General features: G+C 42.7%; 1 protein-coding gene and 1 long non-coding RNA gene across 4 annotated transcripts in view; one reads left to right on the top strand and one right to left on the bottom strand.

Moving 5' to 3' along the window:
- The window catches only part of LOC311516005, a 28,807-nt gene that overhangs the window by 2,782 nt on the left and 6,880 nt on the right, over positions 1-19,145 (bottom strand). The gene's annotated exons all lie outside the window — the stretch shown is intronic.
- Positions 13,330-19,145, top strand: part of PHACTR1 (phosphatase and actin regulator 1) — a 430,561-nt gene continuing 424,745 nt past the window's right edge. For all 3 annotated transcript variants that reach the window (XM_084619601.1, XM_084619600.1, XM_084619598.1), the window contains exons 1-2: positions 13,330-13,390; positions 14,615-14,741. In XM_084619601.1, coding sequence (XP_084475727.1) covers positions 14,678-14,741 — 64 coding nt within the window. In that variant the 5' untranslated portion in view covers positions 13,330-13,390; positions 14,615-14,677. The remainder of the gene's footprint in view (positions 13,391-14,614; positions 14,742-19,145) is intronic.

Below are 19,145 nucleotides of genomic sequence, written 5' to 3'. Positions count from 1 at the left end.
CGTCCATGAAATTAGTTGTTAATACCTTCCTCTCACTAGCCTGTGTTGGATGTCCCTAATTAAAAGAGGCAAAAAGACTTACTTAATCTGTCAGCTATTAAGCTAACTATCTTGTAGCTTCTTGCTTTGTGGTCCTTTGTGGAATGGTGGGATGTGCTGCTAGCTGGTGATTACACAAGACCTCTTGTTTAGAGAGCGCAATGTTCTGAAAAAGAACTTTTAAGAATCTAGGCAACAGTGGCACAAGATGCTCAGGAATGACTGGGATGAACTCCTCTCATGCCTGGAATGCTTCAGTTAAGATAACACCACACGAACAGCCAAAGAGCCCACTCCTAAAAATATCTATATATGTTTTCATCATTGCAACAGAGTACCAAAGGCCATGACTGCAAAATATTCCTGTTCTTAACAATGCTATGCGAGCTCCTTGACTACGGTCATGCCTTCTTTTAAAATCTACCCTAACTGAAATTGGGTTCCTGTTTTTTGTGCATGTTGCACAATTTCAAGTGGAGAGATGTAGGAGGAATTATTTCATTGTGAGCCTGAATTAAATAATGATACATTATACTGTATATTGCAAGACAAATAGCATCAGCCTGAATCAGAAGCAGGTACAGAGAGCAATGATAAAAGGCGCATATTTTGCATGGTCAATCGCTAATTTTCATTATATTCTTTACACCAGCGGCTTCACAACACTTAACTATATATAATGAATACTCCTGATCTCTCTCATTCTGGAAAGGGAGATGAAACAGCCATGTTACTTTCACACTTCCATTTTCATATTTAAGCCATGAATTCAGCTGAATTAGGTCAAATTCTAGTGCTATTTTGTACTGTGCTGAAAGAGAAGGGGTTCAGGAGGCTGCAACCAAAGAATTATACTATACAGTAGCTTTTAAAGATTGTTACTCCTTACCTGCCAGGGCACACTGATCTGATTTCTGCATGGGAATATTTTAAATACTGTCATTTACTGACTTGATCTTTAGCATTAGATACCTTTTTCACACAGAAATAACACTGGTTTTAATATGGAGTCTTCTAAAATTACAAATATGACCCTTCAGATGTATATGTTTCTAGCACTTGTTAATTTCATCAATTGCTTTTTTAGGATCAATATTTCGTTTTCTAATTGGTCATTTGATCTCTCTCTTTGTGATGCTGCACTTCTGATGTATGTCATTTCAGGAGCATTTTCAAAACATTGTAGGTGGCATGGAGCAATTTTAGCATAAAAAGAAAAGTATAACTAGGAACGACGGGGGAGCAAATTACATTTTGTATATATAGTATTAAATGCTTCCATTAGTTGCCATAGGGATGGGCAGAATTTGTCTTAAATGACATCTTTTTCTGATACTTTGGATGTGTTAAAAAGAAAACATTGTGGAGAGTTTTTATTATTGCTCTTGAAGACTTTTTTAAATGGAAAGGGAGGAAAAAATTAAAGTGATATTTCTCTAGCAGACAAGGGAGGCTGTTGACAGAGCAGTCAACACCTTCACCTCCCCTTAGAGACGCTGACCTCTACAATACATTCATCTTTGCAACTCCAGGATTTGTAATCCCACGGCTGCTCTGAACTTCACCTTTTCCAGTTGTGCAACATTCTCTATCAGGCCGGCTTCTTCCGCCTCTCCCCCTTCCCAGCAGGACCTTAAAAGCCTAACCAATGGTAACTTGTTTCCTGCAAGTATCATTGCACATATTTTAAATAAATAAAACAAAACTGGTTAGACCTACTTTTTCAGGTCAGTTTCATTTTTATACAGTTAGTGGAAATATCAGAAATTAATTTAAAATAAATCCCTGTTTTACAGTCAATCCAGTGATTTTTTTTTTTAAACTTCCAAATCCCAGAGAGACAAGTGCCATATCACAGTATGTGATCCAGACCTAGGGCTATCAGATGCTGGGAGAATTGTTCATTGTAAGCCTAAGAGTAAGAAGGATGCCAGCTGTACTGTTTACCTGCATCCTGTCCCTTGGAGAATTGGTGTATAGATCATTCAACACAAGTGATCACTGGATAACTTTGGTAACCAAAAATGTTAGTGTTTCAGAAGTAACTACTGTACAACATACAAATGACTCCTGACAAAGGACTTGATCCTGCACCATTAAAGTTTTCCCATTAACTTCCATAAGAGCAGGATCTGGCACACCAGAAACAAGTATGGAACTCTCTACGTATTCTTGGGGTCTGATCCAAAAATCACCAATGTCAATGGGAATCTTTTCATTGACTTCAGTGGGTTAGGCTCAACCCCCCATCCCATTCCAGCATTTTAGGCTAACTACACATGACGGAATTTTTCTTTATTTTTTGTCCCTCAAAAAATAATGAGCAAAAATCAGGATGGGAGAGTGTGTGTTATAGGTGCCTATATAAGACAAAGCCCCAAATATTGGGACTGTCCTGATAATATCGGGATGTCTGGTCACCCTATTGGGAACGGTGAGGAAATGAGTCCTGAATCTGGGGCTTCAGGAATGATATATGCAAAACAGGATATATTTGGAGAGAACTGCGTAAGTTGAGTTCAAAGGTGACTGGGCTAATTTGCTGGCAAACTCAGTAGGGGCCAAGAAACTGGTAGTCCAATTTATGAAATGGCCTATCCATGTGTAGGTATTTCATTGAGAGCCATACCTCTGACCTACCAAAAGGGTGGACCTCTCCTGTTGTAAACAGTCCACATATTGTTTGTAGCACTTCTTGGGGTACTTGAGATGAATACTTGGGTCATTTTGGGTTTGATGTATCTGTTGTATCCAGTTCAATGCTGCTGGATTGTGGGAAGTTGCAAGTAGCTCTGGGTAAACCTGAGGGTGGAACTGATATTTTGAAGGGTAAAAAAGGGGCTTTTCCCCATAGAGGCATGTTCTGCATTATTGTACATGAACTGTGTCTGAGGTAGCAGCAAGGACCAGTTGTTCTGGTGGAAGTTTATGTAGCATTGAAGACACTGCTCCAGAATGTGGTTGGTTCTCTCTCCTTGACCATTTGTCTGGGGGCAATAGACAGAGGAAAGACAGGAGCAGATGCCCAAAATCTGGTGAGCTTCTTGCCAGAAGTGGGAGAGAAATTGCTCACTACTGTTGGAGGTGATGCACTCCAGGAGGCCATGGAAGCAGATGACTGGATCCACCCAGAGCCAGGCGGTTTCCTGGCAGGAGAGTGGGTCAGTGCAGACAATGTGAGTGGTCTACACCTGTCAGAAAGGTTTCAAACCCATGGGACTTGGGTAGTTCTACAACAACCTTACTATTTTTGGTTCCTAGATGATAAGAGGTTACGAAATCAAAGTGCAAAAAGAGTAAGGTCCACTGATGTTATCAGTGGTTGAATGCCTTGGCTTTATGCAAATATTCTAGTTTCTTATGATTGATTGTACACTAGGCCTCCTCTGGATAGTAGCATCACTCTTTGAAGGTGGTCTTAATTGCCAGGAGTTCTTTCTCCAAAATTCGTAAGGTGTGAGTTTCCTAGAGTAAAAGGTGCATGGATGTAACAACTGTTGAAGGACTGTGCCTTTGGGATAGCACTGCTCCTGTCACCAAGTGGGAAGGCATCCCTTTGGTGATGAAGGCTTGCATGGTATCTGGGTGGACCAAAATGGGAGTAGTGATAAATGCGAGTTTTAATTGTTTGATTGCCTGCTGGGCCTCATGAGACTAGAGGAATCTGCTGTTTTTGTAGAGAAGGGCAGTAAGAGGGGTGATCCACTTCCAGAACCCCAGAATGAACCACTGATACAAGTTTTGTGGCACCTTATAGACTAACAGACGTATTGGAGCATAAGCTTTCGTGGGTGAATACCCACTTCGTCAGATGCAACCAACGAAGTGCGTATTCACCCACAAAAGCTTATGCTCCAAACCGTCTGTTAGTCTATAAGGTGCCACAGGACTCTTTGCCATTTTACAGATCCAGACTAACACGGCTACCCCTCTGATACCTGATAGAAGTTTGACAACTCCAGGAAATGTAGCTCAGGAATGTTCTGTAGCATTGCCCACTTGAGGACTGCCTTTACCTTGCATGGGTCCATTTCAGTACCCGCAGGGGATAAGATGATCCCCAAGAATTCTATGGTGAACTAATCAAAGGTGCATTTTACTAGTTTAGCATAGAGGCCATGTCAGCGTAGCCTCTTCAGGATGGAACAGACATGCATGGTGTCGTGTTTGGCATTGTCCAAAAAAAAGTGTCACCCAGGTAAGCTACCACATGTTGGTCCAGAATGTCCCAGAGTACATCATTAATAAACATTAATGTTTTGGATGTGTTTTTCAAACCAAAAGGCATCACAAGATAATCAAAGTTGCTGTAATAAAGGCAGTTTTCATTTGTCCCCAACTCTAACACATACTAGGTTGTATGCTTCCACCATAGTTTTATGTATAAGCTGAGCAGCAGCCATGCAGTACATTAGCTCAGGGATTAGTGGTAGCAGGTATCCATTTCTAATAGTGACCTGATTCACCGGCTGATAGCTCACACATAGTTGGAGGCTGCCATCTTTTTTTTCTTTTTTCTTTTTTTTTTTTTAATAAAGAGGACTGGTGTCCCAGTGGGCAAGGTGGATTTGTGAATAAACACCTTAGCTAAGTTCTCCGGAAGGTAGGTGTGCGGAGTGGCTAGTTTGTGATTGGATATGGCCTGAACAGTATGTTTGCCCCAGGTTGTAGCTCAACTGGGTAATCATAGTCCCTGTTCGGGGTGTAGGGGTGGCAAGTTGTCAGTGGATGGCACTGACTAGTTTCCATCAAAGAGAGACCCTTTGATCATCTCTCTACTAGGTCTGGAGTGGGCTTGAGCTGCAGGAGAATCTGTAGGGCCCGGGCACCAATAAAGTTGTCTGCTGTACCTGAGTCAATGAGGGCCTGCTATGGAGGGAGTGTTTGGGGATGGCTGGGATTCATAACTCAACTGGTACTTGTGAGTGTGTTGCTGGCTGACAGGAACTGACGTGTTCCAGTCAGGACGTCGGTTTCGGTTTCAGGGGAACACTGTCAGGGCACCCTTCATGAAGCTGGTCTGGCTTGTTTTCCAGGTTCCTTCAGGATGGGTTCCTTTTGGGGCAACTGGAGATAACATGGCCTAGCTCACCACAATAGTAACACAGATTAAGTTATCACTGGCACTCTGACTCATCAGAGGTGAGTTGCCAGAAGGCCAGGTCTAACCTTCATCAGCTCAATGGTGGAGTGGAATGAAATAGCAGGGGCACAGTTGTGATGTCCCTCTTCTTTCATCCCATTGCTCACATATATCATATGTCTATCCAGATAACAAGATCTATGAAGGTGTCCATAACCTTTGGGGGGGGTCTCATCTTGGGCCAGTTCATCCTTGACCTCATCCCACAAACTCCATCAAAAATGAAATAACTGGGTCGCCTCATTCAGTTCCATGTCCGATACGAGACAGCAGAAGTGAGCAGCATAAGAAGTTGGAGTTGTTGGAGTTTCTATTGTTTCTGCAAGGCAGCATCAGTGGAGCGGGGTTGTTGAAGATGGTTGATATCACCTTCTGGAAGGCATCCCAACAGTGGAGAAGGCCTATTCCAACTCCTCCCTAGTCAGCAAGCAGACTACCAGGCCTACCTTGCTCTGACTGGAAGAGTATGTCTGAGGTTAAAGCAATAACAAGAGGTGGCGCCAGTTCATGAAGCCTTGGAATTAGGAGCAGCTCACATTAAAGTGCTTGGGCAGAGGAATAGCAGGTCCCAGCTTAGGTAACAGCATGGCTGAATAGAGCAGGTACACAGCACTTTCTTCTTGGAGTTGATGGGCTTGCTCCCACAACACCTGATTCTCAGTGAGCAGCTGTGCGTTCTGTGCCTGCAATGCTCTGTTATCTGCCTGGAGGCAGAACACCTGTCATGCAGCACTGATGCCCCTGGGGGTATAGGGAACTCTGCAGGGTCCAGCCTCAGCTGGGCCCACTCAAAGGAATAGGTAGCGGATCAAGAATGCTGTAAGAACCCGGGCATAGGTAGTCATGCCTAATGGTTATAGTTGGGAATCCGCACTGGAGACGGAGTCAGGAGTCAGGCCAAGAGTCAAAGTTTAAATCAGAATCAGGGGGCAAGCCAAGGGGCAAACCAGAGTCAGAGTCTGGGATTAAACTAAGGGTTGGAGCCAGAGTCAGTAGCCAGGGATAGGGCAAAGAAGCAGGGACCTGGAGCAAGGCAGCGAAGCAGGAACTGGGACCAGACAGGGATCTGAGATAAGGAGGGAAAGGAGCAGGCTGAGAGGCAGGTACCAGGAGTCAGGCAAGTAGGCAGGGTCCACACTGCCAGCCAGTCAGGGATTCACCTAGTTGCTTGGACAGCTTCCTTTGCCTTGTTCTGGCTTAAGTACTGCATCCAAGCCAATCGCTGGACATCTTCCACAGTCAGGAGCCTTGTAGGCAGAGACGTTGGTGGGGGTAGAGCTCCACTAGCCCCCTTCTCCACTGCTTGAAGTGGGCTGCTGGGTGATGGTTGCAGTCTGAACACTGTCCAGTTTGAGGCCCACAATCCCTGACATGCTGTTCCATTGCTGAAAGCCAGACTGTAAGAATCCCTTTATTTTGTTCTAACCAGATTGCAATTTGTAGATTATCAAATGTAAGCATGTTACAGTACTTATGTCCAGATGCTCAGTCATTTCAAAATTGTTTATCCTGTGACCTACAGGCAACTTGCTAAGACCATATTTGTGCATGGTCTGCTCACAGTGTAACTTTTCATAAGTATGTCATTTGGTGCCTTCTGATGCCGTATTTCTACTGTTCGTCATTGTTTTCCCTCCGCTGTGAAGATGAAGATTGTGATCATCAATAATTGCCTTGGTGTATTTACTAATGTCAAATTAAAGGAATCAGTGTATTGTATTATTTCTTAAAATGATGTCTCAGTCTCATCTACAGACAGGAAGAGTCAGCAGATGAGACTGAGATCGAGTGACTCTCTCTCAGTAAGGCATGGAGGTGGGGCTCTGTGGCTTCACAGATTGTCTCCAGCTCCCCACGTTCCCTAGGAAACGTCTGAAGTGTCTCTGCTAGAGAATGAGCTCCAGGAGGCTTGCAGAAGGGCATAGAGCAGTGGTTCTCAAACTGTGGGTCAGGACCCCAAAGCAGGTTGCGACCCCGTTTTAATTGCCAGGGCTGGTGTTAGATTTGCTGGGGTCTGGGGCTGAAGCCAAAGCCAAAGGTTCTCTGCCCAGGGCTGAAGCTGAAGCCCGAGGGCTTCAGCCCTGGGCAGCAGGGCTCAGGCTTCAGCTTCATCCCTGGGCAGCAGGGCTCAGGTTACAGTTCCCCCGACCTGGGCTGAAGCACTCATGCTTTGGCTTTGGCCCCACTCCTGGCTCTGCCCCCCACCTTGGGCTTGGGCTTCAATACCCCTTCCTGGGGTTTCCTAGCAATTTTTGTTGTCAGAAGGGGGTCATGGTGCAATGAAGTTTGAGAAACCCTGGCACAGAGCAAGGATTCAGCTGCTGTATGTAGCCCTCTATGGCTGCTATGTGTTGCTGGGAGGAGTGTAGCCCTTCCCATGGACCTTGCTGTCTCACGCTGGTCAGGTTTAATCACCGCCTGATCAATCTGCATCCCACCCCCCACCATAAACACCCCAATCTTCATCTGTGGGGGTGAGGGGACAGACAAACTTGTGGAGTTGTCTGTCCGCTCAGGCCCTCTCCTGCATGTTTCTTTATGGAAGAGAATGATCTGAACCTATGATTATGATGATGAAGAGACCATTGAATTCAAAATAACTTCTGCCTGCATAAGGACTGCAGCATTTGGTTTATTAGCAAAGTGTGCATCATGTGAACTTCCCCAGAATCTCTCCACACTAATGATTTTATCAGATATACATCTCTTCAGCCTCAGTTCATGAAAATAAAAGTACAGTACACTGCCACATATCCAGGGCTGGTGCAACCACTAGGCGAACTAGGCAGCTGCCTAGGGCGCAAAGTGGTTGGGGGTGCCAAAAAGTGGTGTCCTGGCTCGGCAGGGAGGAGCCGCCTTCCAGAGGCACCGGAGAGCCAGAGCGTCGTGCTTGCGGCGGCGGCGAGCCCCAGCCATGGAGGAGCCAGCACGGCGCAGGGGGGCAGCACGGGGGCCACCCCCCGCATGCATCTGCTGCAGGAGCCCCTGTGGGGGTGCCGGGCTGCAGCCCGGGCAGGCGCACCCCTCAGCTCCCCCCTCGCCGCGCTTGGGCTCTGTGGCTCCCGGGCATGTGAGCCGCCGCTGCCCTCCCGGAGCAGGCTCAGGGCCCCGTGCCCCGGCGGTGGCTCCGACACCAGGGAGCCACAGAGCCCAAGCTCGGTGAGGGAGAAGCTGGGAGCGCACAGGGGCCAGCGCCCACATGCATCTGCTGCAGCCTGCAGGAGCCCCCGGGGGGGGGGGGGGGGGCAGCGGGCGGTAGCTCAGGCAGGAGGGGTGGGGGGCGTGGCTGCTCCACACTAGCAGCGCCGCCACCTTTGCAGGGCTGCTGCCCCCCTGGGCTGCGCCGGCTCCTCCATGGCTGGGGCTTGCTGCCACTGCAAGTGCAACACTCTGGCTCTCTGGTGCCTCCGGAAGGCGGCTCCTCCCTTCCGAGCTGCTACAGTGGCCCAGCAAAGCCAGTGAATGGACCCGCAGCTCGGGGTGGGGGACCACTGGGGTGGGGTGGGGAGGGCTTGTGGGGGGGGGCTGTGCACCCTCCAGGGGAGTTCAGGGGGCGGCGAGGGAAGAACCTGGTCTGGGGAGCAGCCCCTGGGCACGGCTGGCCCCTGAGCATGGTTGGCTCCTGAGGTCTATAAAGGCTCATTGGGATTTGCCCCTTAATGAACCGATACGCAATGGCGGGGGTGGGGGGGGGCAAGGTGGAAGTTTCGCCTAGGGCGCAAAATATCCTTGCACCGGCCCTGCACGTATCACTATAGCCTGGACGCCTTTCACACAGAATATCTACTCTCATAGGACCTCTTGGGTTACTGAGACCTGTCCCCTGCTGTCAAAGGCAACCCTGTCATATAATCCCATTCATTACCCTACAGTCTCCATCTCAAGTATTTTAAGGTCTTTTCAGACGTCTTCAGGACCAAACTATAGGGATGAAGTCCTGACCCTATTGAACTGAATGGCAAAACTCCCATTGACTTTAGTGGGGCCAGAATGTCACCCAAGATATTTTTATAGTTGAATGTTTACAGGCTATTCACTTTATGGTTAAGATTTCAGAAGTATCTACAAATTTTGGAGGCCTCCAATTTTAGCTAACCATCTTGAAACTCACAGTTGTCTTGAGCAGGGCACCGTGAGTGGAGTCATCCAAAATTCATGGACACTTTTGAAAACATTGTCAGTAATATTTTATATAATTGTAAAGTGCTGTGAGACACTGTTATTTGAACAGTTCTATGTATTTTATTGCATCCTTTATTTATTGTAATGTCTTTCTTGTGTTAGGGGATCAGAAACAGAGAACATATCCCAGTTTTGTTACTAGTTCTTTCTTTTTGGTCCATCTAAGCACAAGGTTAATAATTATAATAAAAAACTATTCTTCACAGTTTAGTAGGCTTTAAACTTTTATATTTTTCTTTAATCTGAATGTATCCCTCAGGAAACAACTCCCTGTAATAATCACCTTGCCTACACTTTCTTCAGTCACACATTACATTCTCTCTCCCACTTTCTTTTGGGTTAATCTTAGTGTTTGTTAGCAGCAAAAAAAATTCAGCCTGTGAGTCATTACAGTCTTAGTTATGCTCACAATAGAGAGTTCAGAGTGGTGGTGGTGGGGGGGGGGAGATGTATCTGCCTGCTAGAAAACCATAAGGCTACTCTCATCTTGTAAATGCCAAGTGTTCAATTATTTTCATTTTCTTGCCTTTGGAAAAAAAATCAAATGTGATGTAGTAGGTTATTTAAACTTAACATTTGGAAGCCTGGACTCAGATTTTTCCATGTATACAAATTTTTTATCAAGTATTTCTCTAACATAGGTTTAAAAAAAAGTCGGTCACAAATGAAGTGAGTTTGCTGGTTTCCTCTAGTCCTGGGGATACATTTGTGCGCATTACAAAACCATTGCATCGATTATCATGATTAGAAATCTGTGCTTAGAAGAGGTCCAGTACTTCCATAATAAGTATTTTGCTGATTGCATTGATAGAGCTGTGGGGATAAGTTTGCATCTTGCCTTCCTGCACTGTTATGGCTTTGTCATTTTATCACAAGGGTGCCCTCTGAAACTACCATCCCTGACAACAAACAAATTCAGAGTATGTTCCTCATTAGCAGAACAGCTGTGCAAACCTTTTCTTATGAGTTTCCAGGCCACATAAAATCACCTAGTTTTGGATTCACACACAAACTAGAACCAGTCCTTTTACAGTTAAACATTTTTCTAGGCCTGCAAGCCTTTCAGCTGAGCTAGAGATAACTTTTTCCCCCTCTTAGTGCAGAGAGGTATATCTCTCTAAACTGAGGGCCAGATCTTGGCCCATGCTATAGCTCAGGGCTCCAAAGCTGCCTAACGGGGCAGATGAGGATTCTCCTAGAATGATAGGTGCCATATAATAATCTAGATAGATGTATTAGCCACAGATAGGTACCATTATCTTCCCTGCTGCTGCCCAACTCCAAATCAGACTGTTCTTTTTCCAATTGTCACAACTTTTGCATTGCAAGTTAAAGTCAACTTCAAAACCCCAAGAAGGACTAAGCTATCATGAAAGGTGCCCAATGCCATGTACTGGTCAACAGAGGTGATGATGAGTCAAGTAACTATACTTCTTGTCACTCAATATAGAAAAGGACAATGTAGTTTGTGAAAGTCATGAGAAGGAGGAGGAGGAAGACATATTAAAATCTGATGAGGAAGTGTTAACATATTACTCTTAAGCAGGAATGGGGCAGAGTTTGCCACGTTTTCCTTCTTGCCCATGTACATTCAGAGTCGTGCTGCAGATGAGGAATACGGGAATTGCTATACCAGACCTGGCCAGTGATCCAGCTAGTACAAGATCTTGTCTCCAACTGTGGTCAGTAGCAGATACTTGAGACGAATGTGTAAGAAACCATGAAATGGAAAATTATGCAATAACCTGCCCTTCGGGGAAGTTACTTTCTAACTCCTATCAGTTAGAAGTTAGCTTATGCCCTGTAGCATCCATAGCGAGTGACAAGAAGTATTGTCATTTGAATCATCAACTCTGTTGACGAGTGCATTGGCATTTAGTTCCTTTCCTGATAGCTTAGTCCCTCATGGGATTTTAAAGTTCATTTTATTTCCCTCCTGAAAATGTAATGCTAGCCAATGGAGCTTCTCATTAGCCAGATAAATGTCTAATCCTTTTCTGAATCCCAAGTACTGTACTGAGCATTAGTGATATTTTGTAGCAATGAGTTTCAGTTATACCTGCTTCCTTGAACGGAATTTCTGTGGATATAGGAAGAGTAGGCTTGACCATGTTTCCTGACCTTCCTCCCACCTTAAAGTGCAGGAAGAGGAGGGGTGAAAATGTAGGGTCTACCAGTCACTCCTTTCTCCTCTCATAGATCAGAAGCAACAGGAGGGTCCCAAGACTTGTTGGAAGGAGTGGGGTCCTGCCTTAGGTTCTTGGGACAAAACCAGGTGAAACTTAACAGTTTCCCTTTCGTTCCCTGGCTTCATTTGAACCCCAAACTTTGTGAAGATTCCTCAAGGGGATTAAACAATATGAACTGGAACCAATCACAAATGTATTTTACAACATCTCTACTAAATATGTAAATTCATTTCAAAAAAAGGAATAGCATAATATTATTAAAAAGACAACAGTGGAAAAAATATTTAGTTTCCAATGAACATGGATTTGAATATTGAAGTTATCAGGAGATGAAATAGTGCCATTTGATTTGATATTTTTATTCAAGCTTTGACTGAGCAGTTTTGCTACAGTGCACTGCTATTTGGAGGAAAAATCAGAAACTGCATCAGACAACCACTCTATTTCGTTCTAGAAAATAACTAGCAATTATAATTACTCACAATGTTTTCTGGCTCAGAATAAAAGTGGCATTGCACAAAACCATACTGAACATTCATCGTGATTAGAAAATACTCCACACCTTGAAGAGCAGTGAAGCCATAAGAATAATTTTAAATGCAAATTAAATTGAGGGGGTAGCAAAGAGAACAGATAAAAGACAGTAAAACAAAGCCTTTCAATTTCCTCAAATTAGCAGGCTAATGTAATATAAAAAGCAGTTCCACTCAGATCTGTACTAAGACGTTTCATTTCATCATAATATAAAACAGCAGATCCATCACCTTTCTCTACTCTGTACTCTTGATTTTGAGGTTGAAGTGACAATTTGAAGCTGTTCGCTCTGGCTCACAGACTGGTTACATTGCTTAGTCCTATTTCAAGCCAGTAGGATGGAAAGAGATCAGTAATATTGGTAAGTACCTATCTGCTAACCTGAGCTTTTATTTTTTTGTAATTCTTTTATATAGTGCCTTTACTCTTTAGCAATGTACATCTACTGGGAAAAGCTTCATTGTGTATTTTGTACAAAGCTACATACTATATAGAAATATGATGATTCCTAGAGACTATTATATCAGATTTTTGCACATATTCCACAGTGAATTAATACAAAAAGTAAGAATATCACAGTGAGAAAGGCTTCTGGATAACCTGTGGCTTTTATGGCATCCTTGGAATATTTAATGCACTTAGTGCCTTTCTGAACTATGCAAAACAGCCTTACCCAACACACAGCACCAGAGAAAATAGGAGTGATTTCTGAACAGTCTCATTATGACATTATTATTCATCTTACATTTACTGTAAAATACTTCATAGTCTCATTACTCTTGTGGTAAACAGTGAAAGGGGGTCCAGGTCAGTAAAAGTAAATTATTAGACAAAACAAAATGCTTCAGTTAATCATTATAACACAAAAAGAAAAGGAGTACTTGTGGCACCTTAGAGACTAACCAATTTATTTGAGCATTATAATACAGTTCAAGTTTTCTGAGCTTCTGAAAGGGAAAGTGATCAAGATAAGAGCAAAAACCAGATTAATAAAGGAACTTGAAATAGGATTGGGTTTTTTTTCTTTTTTTCCTTGGGAAAGTTTTATCAGGGGTTTGTTCCTTCAGTGTGGAGGGTGTGGGGGAGTTGACAGTAGTGTCACCTTCTGTTGCTAAGTAACAACATCGCCTGGCCATTTTTATCAGATAAAGGAAGTCCAGTTGACGTTATGCATTATTCATCAGAGTTGCAATCAAACAATCAAAATTGTTTGCTTACACTGGGGACATTTAGTAAGATCAAGGAAGCCCTCCCTGAAACTACATGAGCTTCCACCACTGGCAGGCAGCTCTTGTTATTTGCAGTAAGTATCATTTGTTCAGAATGATGCAATGAAGTGATATGTTGAAGAATTTTAGAAGTTCTCTCACTAGTGTAGGTTTGTAAATTGAAAATGATTTCACATGTTGTTCCAAACAAATAGATTTATACTTTGGAATTCAAAATATTGCTTGAAGTGAGGATCATTCTTTCACACCACCCTAAAAGAAATGCTCTGAAAGAGGAAGGACTATTGATCTCTTTTTTAAAAAAATGAAGGTTATTGGTGATATTTATATAGCTGCTTATACATCGAGCATGCATGCTGTGAAAGAGGCAAAGAAATGCCAATGTATATATTTTCAGTAACTGCTGGACTTTAAATATACAATATATATAATTGCTGTGTGAAGTGAAAGAAAATGCAAGAGGCAACAGGAAGGTAGGGAAAGGTTCATGATAATTCACATGTCAATGTGTGTCATCCAAGAAGCCCTGTATGTCAGAGGAGAGGTTAACTCATAGACTACATACCATCAATGGGTTCAAGAGAATGCTGCAATGAAAAGGTCAGCCAAGAATGAATGCTAAGAGTGCTTGAGATTGCACTGACTATATCTGTTATCAGACATGTTAAAAGCCGATGGTGTGAAGTTCTGCTGCTACTCTAAGTCAATGTGAAGAAGGGTGCCGGGGGGGACGAGTTGGTTTGCTTGTCTTTTGGCGGAATGGTATACCTGCTGTAGTGCAGTCTGTTTCTGTTCTGCCTGGTGAAATGTTTGTGTTTTTAACATAAATATTATTATCATTTGTTTTATTGTAGTGCCTAGAGGCCCTAATCAGGTTGGGATCTTGTTGTGCTAGGCATTATACAGACATAAAGTAAAAGATGGCCCCTACCCCAAAGTTCTTACAATCTTAGTTTAAGAAAGGATGCATCAGGTGGGTAAAACAAGCATATCTGGTGGAGGGATGGAGGTTGTGGATGGGGTATCACTGATAATTCTAGGAATCATGTTTGTGTTTGGTATTTCTACTTTCCTCATATTTTCTTCAGCTGTGGATGTGAAAAATTATTCTTTGAAACTAAAATCTGCGGTTTAAAAATATTCTATGCATGATGGTTTTAAATGCTTTTCTCAGATCCACTCTGATATGCTAAAATGGAATGTTTTAGATACTGCATGCAGAATTCTTTACTCAGAAAAAAACTGTGATTTTTATTTATATTTGTATGTTTGATCTTTAGTTGTTTTCCCCCCCCCAGGAATTTGACTGATCACATCACTTTGAAAAGAAAGACTTATTGACAACAAAAAGTTCCTCCAAGATGGACTATTTTTTGGATGTTGAGTCTGCTCACAGAATGATGTTATATAGTCAAGGAGCTCAAGGTAAAAAAAACTTGAGATAGAAAATCATAAATATAATTGTGTTACATATATGGGGTCAAATTATGGCTGCCCCCTTGTAGGTGAACTTTTGAAGGGGAAGCTAGCAGAGGGAGTCCTTTCCCCCCAAAACAGCCACACAAGAAGTCTAGGAAACAGTAAGTGGGCTGATTTGCTCCCTCTGAGCCTATGAGTGAGCCATTAAAGCAGCTGGCAGCGCAGCCGAAACCAAAGGGTAGAACATGTTTGGTGATGAGAGATCTCTCCCTTGGCACAAGGTAGTGCAGGGAAGGTAGGGCAGAGATTTGTGATACACCTCTTGTACAGATGCATCAAGTGCAGCTGCTGTGTATGGCTTCCTCTGGTCCCTTGGAGTCACAAATAATAGCCCCCTCCACTCACTTCTTAGGAGTGACAAGCGCTTCCCCTCCCTCCCCCAGCAAGTCCCTCCTTCCTTCCTGTGCTCCAAATGTTATCAAATTAATACTTTGGTGCATAATCATATTTCTAAGGCTCTAACTGATTAGCACAAATTATACAGGAAAACTACAAAGTGTTCCACTGCACAACTTCCAAACAACATATTTGTAGTGGTTCATTAACATCCGTTACAAAACGTGGGCCCAATAGCATAGCGATAATAGAATAGATACAGGAGTTGGGTAAAATTTTTCAAACAGATGTTTTAATTGAAAAATTTACTTTTTTTTTCAATAGCAAAAACATTTTAATTAAAAAACTTATTTTCTTAATTTTCCACATTTTCTATGATACGTTAAAATTAAAAATTGGGGGTGATTTTAGTTTACATCTTTTTCCCCCTTTCTTTGTCAGTGGCAAAATGGAAAAGGAGCTGGGACAGAAAGAAGGAAAAAAGTAAAAGGGGAAGGAAGAGGGAGGAAATAAAACAAATAACTCAAGACATGTTCCTTTTTGAAATCCATGGGGGAAAAAAGAAAACTTTGAAATGTTTTGTGAAAAAACATCACCATTTTTCCACCATCTCTAATTTCTGGGAATCCAATGAGGATACTAAAGAAAGCTCATTTACTGGAGGGGGGGAGTGGGGAGGGAGGGCAAAAACATCTTCAGGAATAATATTTTAATAGCAGAACTTAAAGGCATTATAAAAACTGTGAGGTTGGTAAATGTAAGGCCCAAATCAGTGTTTCTCAACCTGTTTACCATTGTGGGCAACATATGCTGCTCTCTTTGTGTTATGTGGGCCACATCCACACACTATATATAACTCCTGTATGGTCCCGAGGATGTCACATTGGCCGCAGCTGTGTGCTGATCGGGCCGCAAGCGGCCCACAGGCCATAGGTTGAGAACCACTGGTCCTAATAGCTCAATCCAGTTTCAGCCTTATTTTCACTTACTGCACTTTCACTTGAAAAGAAAGTCCAGTTTTTCTGTAACAGACTTTGTCCAGCTGGTAATCAAATTTATAGTCAAACTATAACAGTGTATGCCACACCAGGTCAGGTTTTTTAAGGTGAAATGCACTTTCCACCTCCATAAAACCCAAGCATTCATGCAGGACACAGATGTGCACCACCCTCACCCCGGGACTTAAGTGTGGCATCGCCGCACAGCCAATTGCAGCTGCTATTGCAGTCAATGGGCTAGAATTTCAGCTGGACCCCACTTAAACAAGATGCATAGGGAAACCATTTAAAGATAGATCTGCAGCTCTTCCCTTGTCCCATTGTAGCCTTCTGCATCAAACAGTGGTAATTCAGGACCTTAAACACCTAGTAAGACCACGCAAATAGATTGAAAGCTCCAAGGGGCAGAGGTCTGTTTTGTTTTGTTTTTAATTACTTCATCTCTAAAGTGCTATGCACACCTAAGTATTGTGATAGAAATAATATTAATAATATATCATCCCGCATAGGTATGAGGACAGACCCCCTTATGACTCCACAGAAAGGAAAACCGGAATTCAGAAATCTGTAACTTGCCTGACTTATTTTCTTAGATTTCCATATCAACTGACAAACATCCTATGCACTGAATGAGGCAGTGTTCTGTGGAAAAGAGTGTATCATAATGCATATGCACAAGAGGGCCAAATTAAGATTGCACAGACATTTCTTAGCATCTGGGTGCTTGATTTTGAAATCTTAACTTTTCTTTAACATAGGTTTTTTTGTAGGTAATTTCCTAAGTTTTTAAAAAACAAACTCGAAACCCAGAACTTCCATCATGAAGAATTATCATCACCTGGATCATCAGCAGGGTGGTGATCTTAGGCACACCACACAGACCTCTATCAGTTGAGTTAAGGAAGGAACGGGTAGTGGCAATAGGGTGTCTTCCTCTTTGTGGACAAGCACCTGTGGGTTTCACAGCTATGTGCTGACAGTAGCAGCATTGTGAGATTCAGGAATCCTGGGTTCAATGCCAGGTTCTGACAGGAGTGTGCTGGTGTATAGTGGTTATAGAACCTTCTGCCCTCTCCCCACCAGCATCTCTGCCCTATTCTCCTTCCTGGACTCATGTCCCTTTGTTCGTCTGCTTTTATGCACCTCACTGGTACCTGTCCCTTTCCCTCTCCATTTCTATTCCACTTGTTCCCCTGTGCTCCTATCCCCACCCTCCACCCGGGTTCCTGTCCTTGTTATCTGTCTGCCACCTCATGCTCGTCAGATCTCTTCCCCACAGCTTTTGTAACCCTCACCCCGCCCCCCCCAACCAACTTTTCCTCTTTATTTGTGTGAGGCTGCTTGCTGCTCCTCCTTTTCTCTGTCTGAGTTCCAATAGGGGGAGCAGTGAAAGCACAGCAGAAACAATCTCGCCACTCTCAGTTCTGGTGACTGGGGCCACAGCAGTCCCTGGCAATAGCAGGGGCAGCCCTTGCCACTCTGGGCTGGAGCATGCTCCATCACTCTGTGGGGATGGTGCATACACATTCTGGTCAGCAATAGGAGCTGAGGGATGGAGCATTCCACGTGCAGACAGAATCCTCAGAGAATTTATCTGCCAGCCTTTAACAAGCCGCTACTGAGCATGAGTGAGATTTTCAGAGGTTCTAAATTTTGCCAGTCTGGGCATATTGTCACAAATGGCAAAGAGAACATTCCCAACACTGGGTACCCCTTGCCAAATTTCAAGTCTGTCCTTCAAAGCATGGGGGCACTACAATTTCTCAATTTTACAGTTGTATGGTTTTGGTTTAATCCTGGGCAAAACAATGTATTTTTTCCTTTACCTCATTCTTGGAAATGGCTAAGCCATTTTAACTGAAACTTTCCTAAAAAATACAACCTGAAGCAGGCACCTAGTGTGAACATTTTAGTTCAAACAGTTAAAGTTTGGCAAAGTTATAAGAAACTGAAAAGAGAACCTTATCATGGAAAGCATGACACAACTTTAACTAGAGGTGTTGCTGCCAGATTCACCTAGAATGATTGCATGATGTTAAAATTTTGTCTCAAATCATACAATCAAAAAGTGTATTTATATATTTTTTAAACTGCATTTTGGTCAAGTCAAAAAGTGATGGCCATAATCTGTCATTAAATACATAATGATCACAAATTAAATTATTACAGGTATTATTTATTATTATTATTTTGTCTTATTTAAGTTATTACATTATAAACTATAAATGGAGCATACTATAGAATCAGGACTTATTACTATGAGAATATATTTATCCAGGAATCATATGTACGTAAAACATTACTCACATATGACCAATTATGCTCCTTTCTAATGCTCATACACGATCTCACTTTCTTCCCCTGTTAACCTCCCCCTATTTCTCTAATCCTTAACATATTGTTCTTCAGAATCTGATTTTAAAAGGAAATTAAAGTGAAAAGATAATAAATCAGTCATTCCACTCTCCATAACCCATACGGACATTAATCAGTAACCAATTGAACACACAGCTTGCATGTGGCCATAGAAAAATACTCATAATTTGTATCTTTAATTTGTAAGTTATTTTTAGAAATTCTTGGATCCAAACACATAGAAAACTTCTGTCTATGCTATGTACAGCTATTGTGAACTCTACACACAGGGGAAAAGTGGCAAGAGGAGAGAATGCCAGTGATGAAATGCAGCCTAAGTGCAGCCAAACAGTTAATAGGCTCTTATTCTTACCTAATGAAAATAAGTAGTAGATAAGTATCCCATTCAATCAGCATCAGCTATATCCCAATTAAAATCAATTCATAGATGTTCCCAAAGAACAACTTATTCAAAATTTGCACTAAGAAATCTGTTTTTCCTCAAAAACTTAAGACTTCAACACAAAATATCATATCTTTAGGGCTATTTCCAGATCACTGAAGTTTCTTTCAGTTATATACATCAAAAACACGTCACTTTCTGTACAGTTAAAGCTACACGGTTCAAGCTAAGTATGTTAATACATTGAGAAAATATTAG

The sequence above is a fragment of the Lepidochelys olivacea genome (genome assembly GCF_965140295.1).
Source record: "Lepidochelys olivacea isolate rLepOli2 genome assembly, chromosome: 2".
Lineage (NCBI taxonomy): Eukaryota > Metazoa > Chordata > Testudines > Cheloniidae > Lepidochelys > Lepidochelys olivacea.
This window is presented reverse-complemented; position numbering and strand designations above follow the sequence as displayed.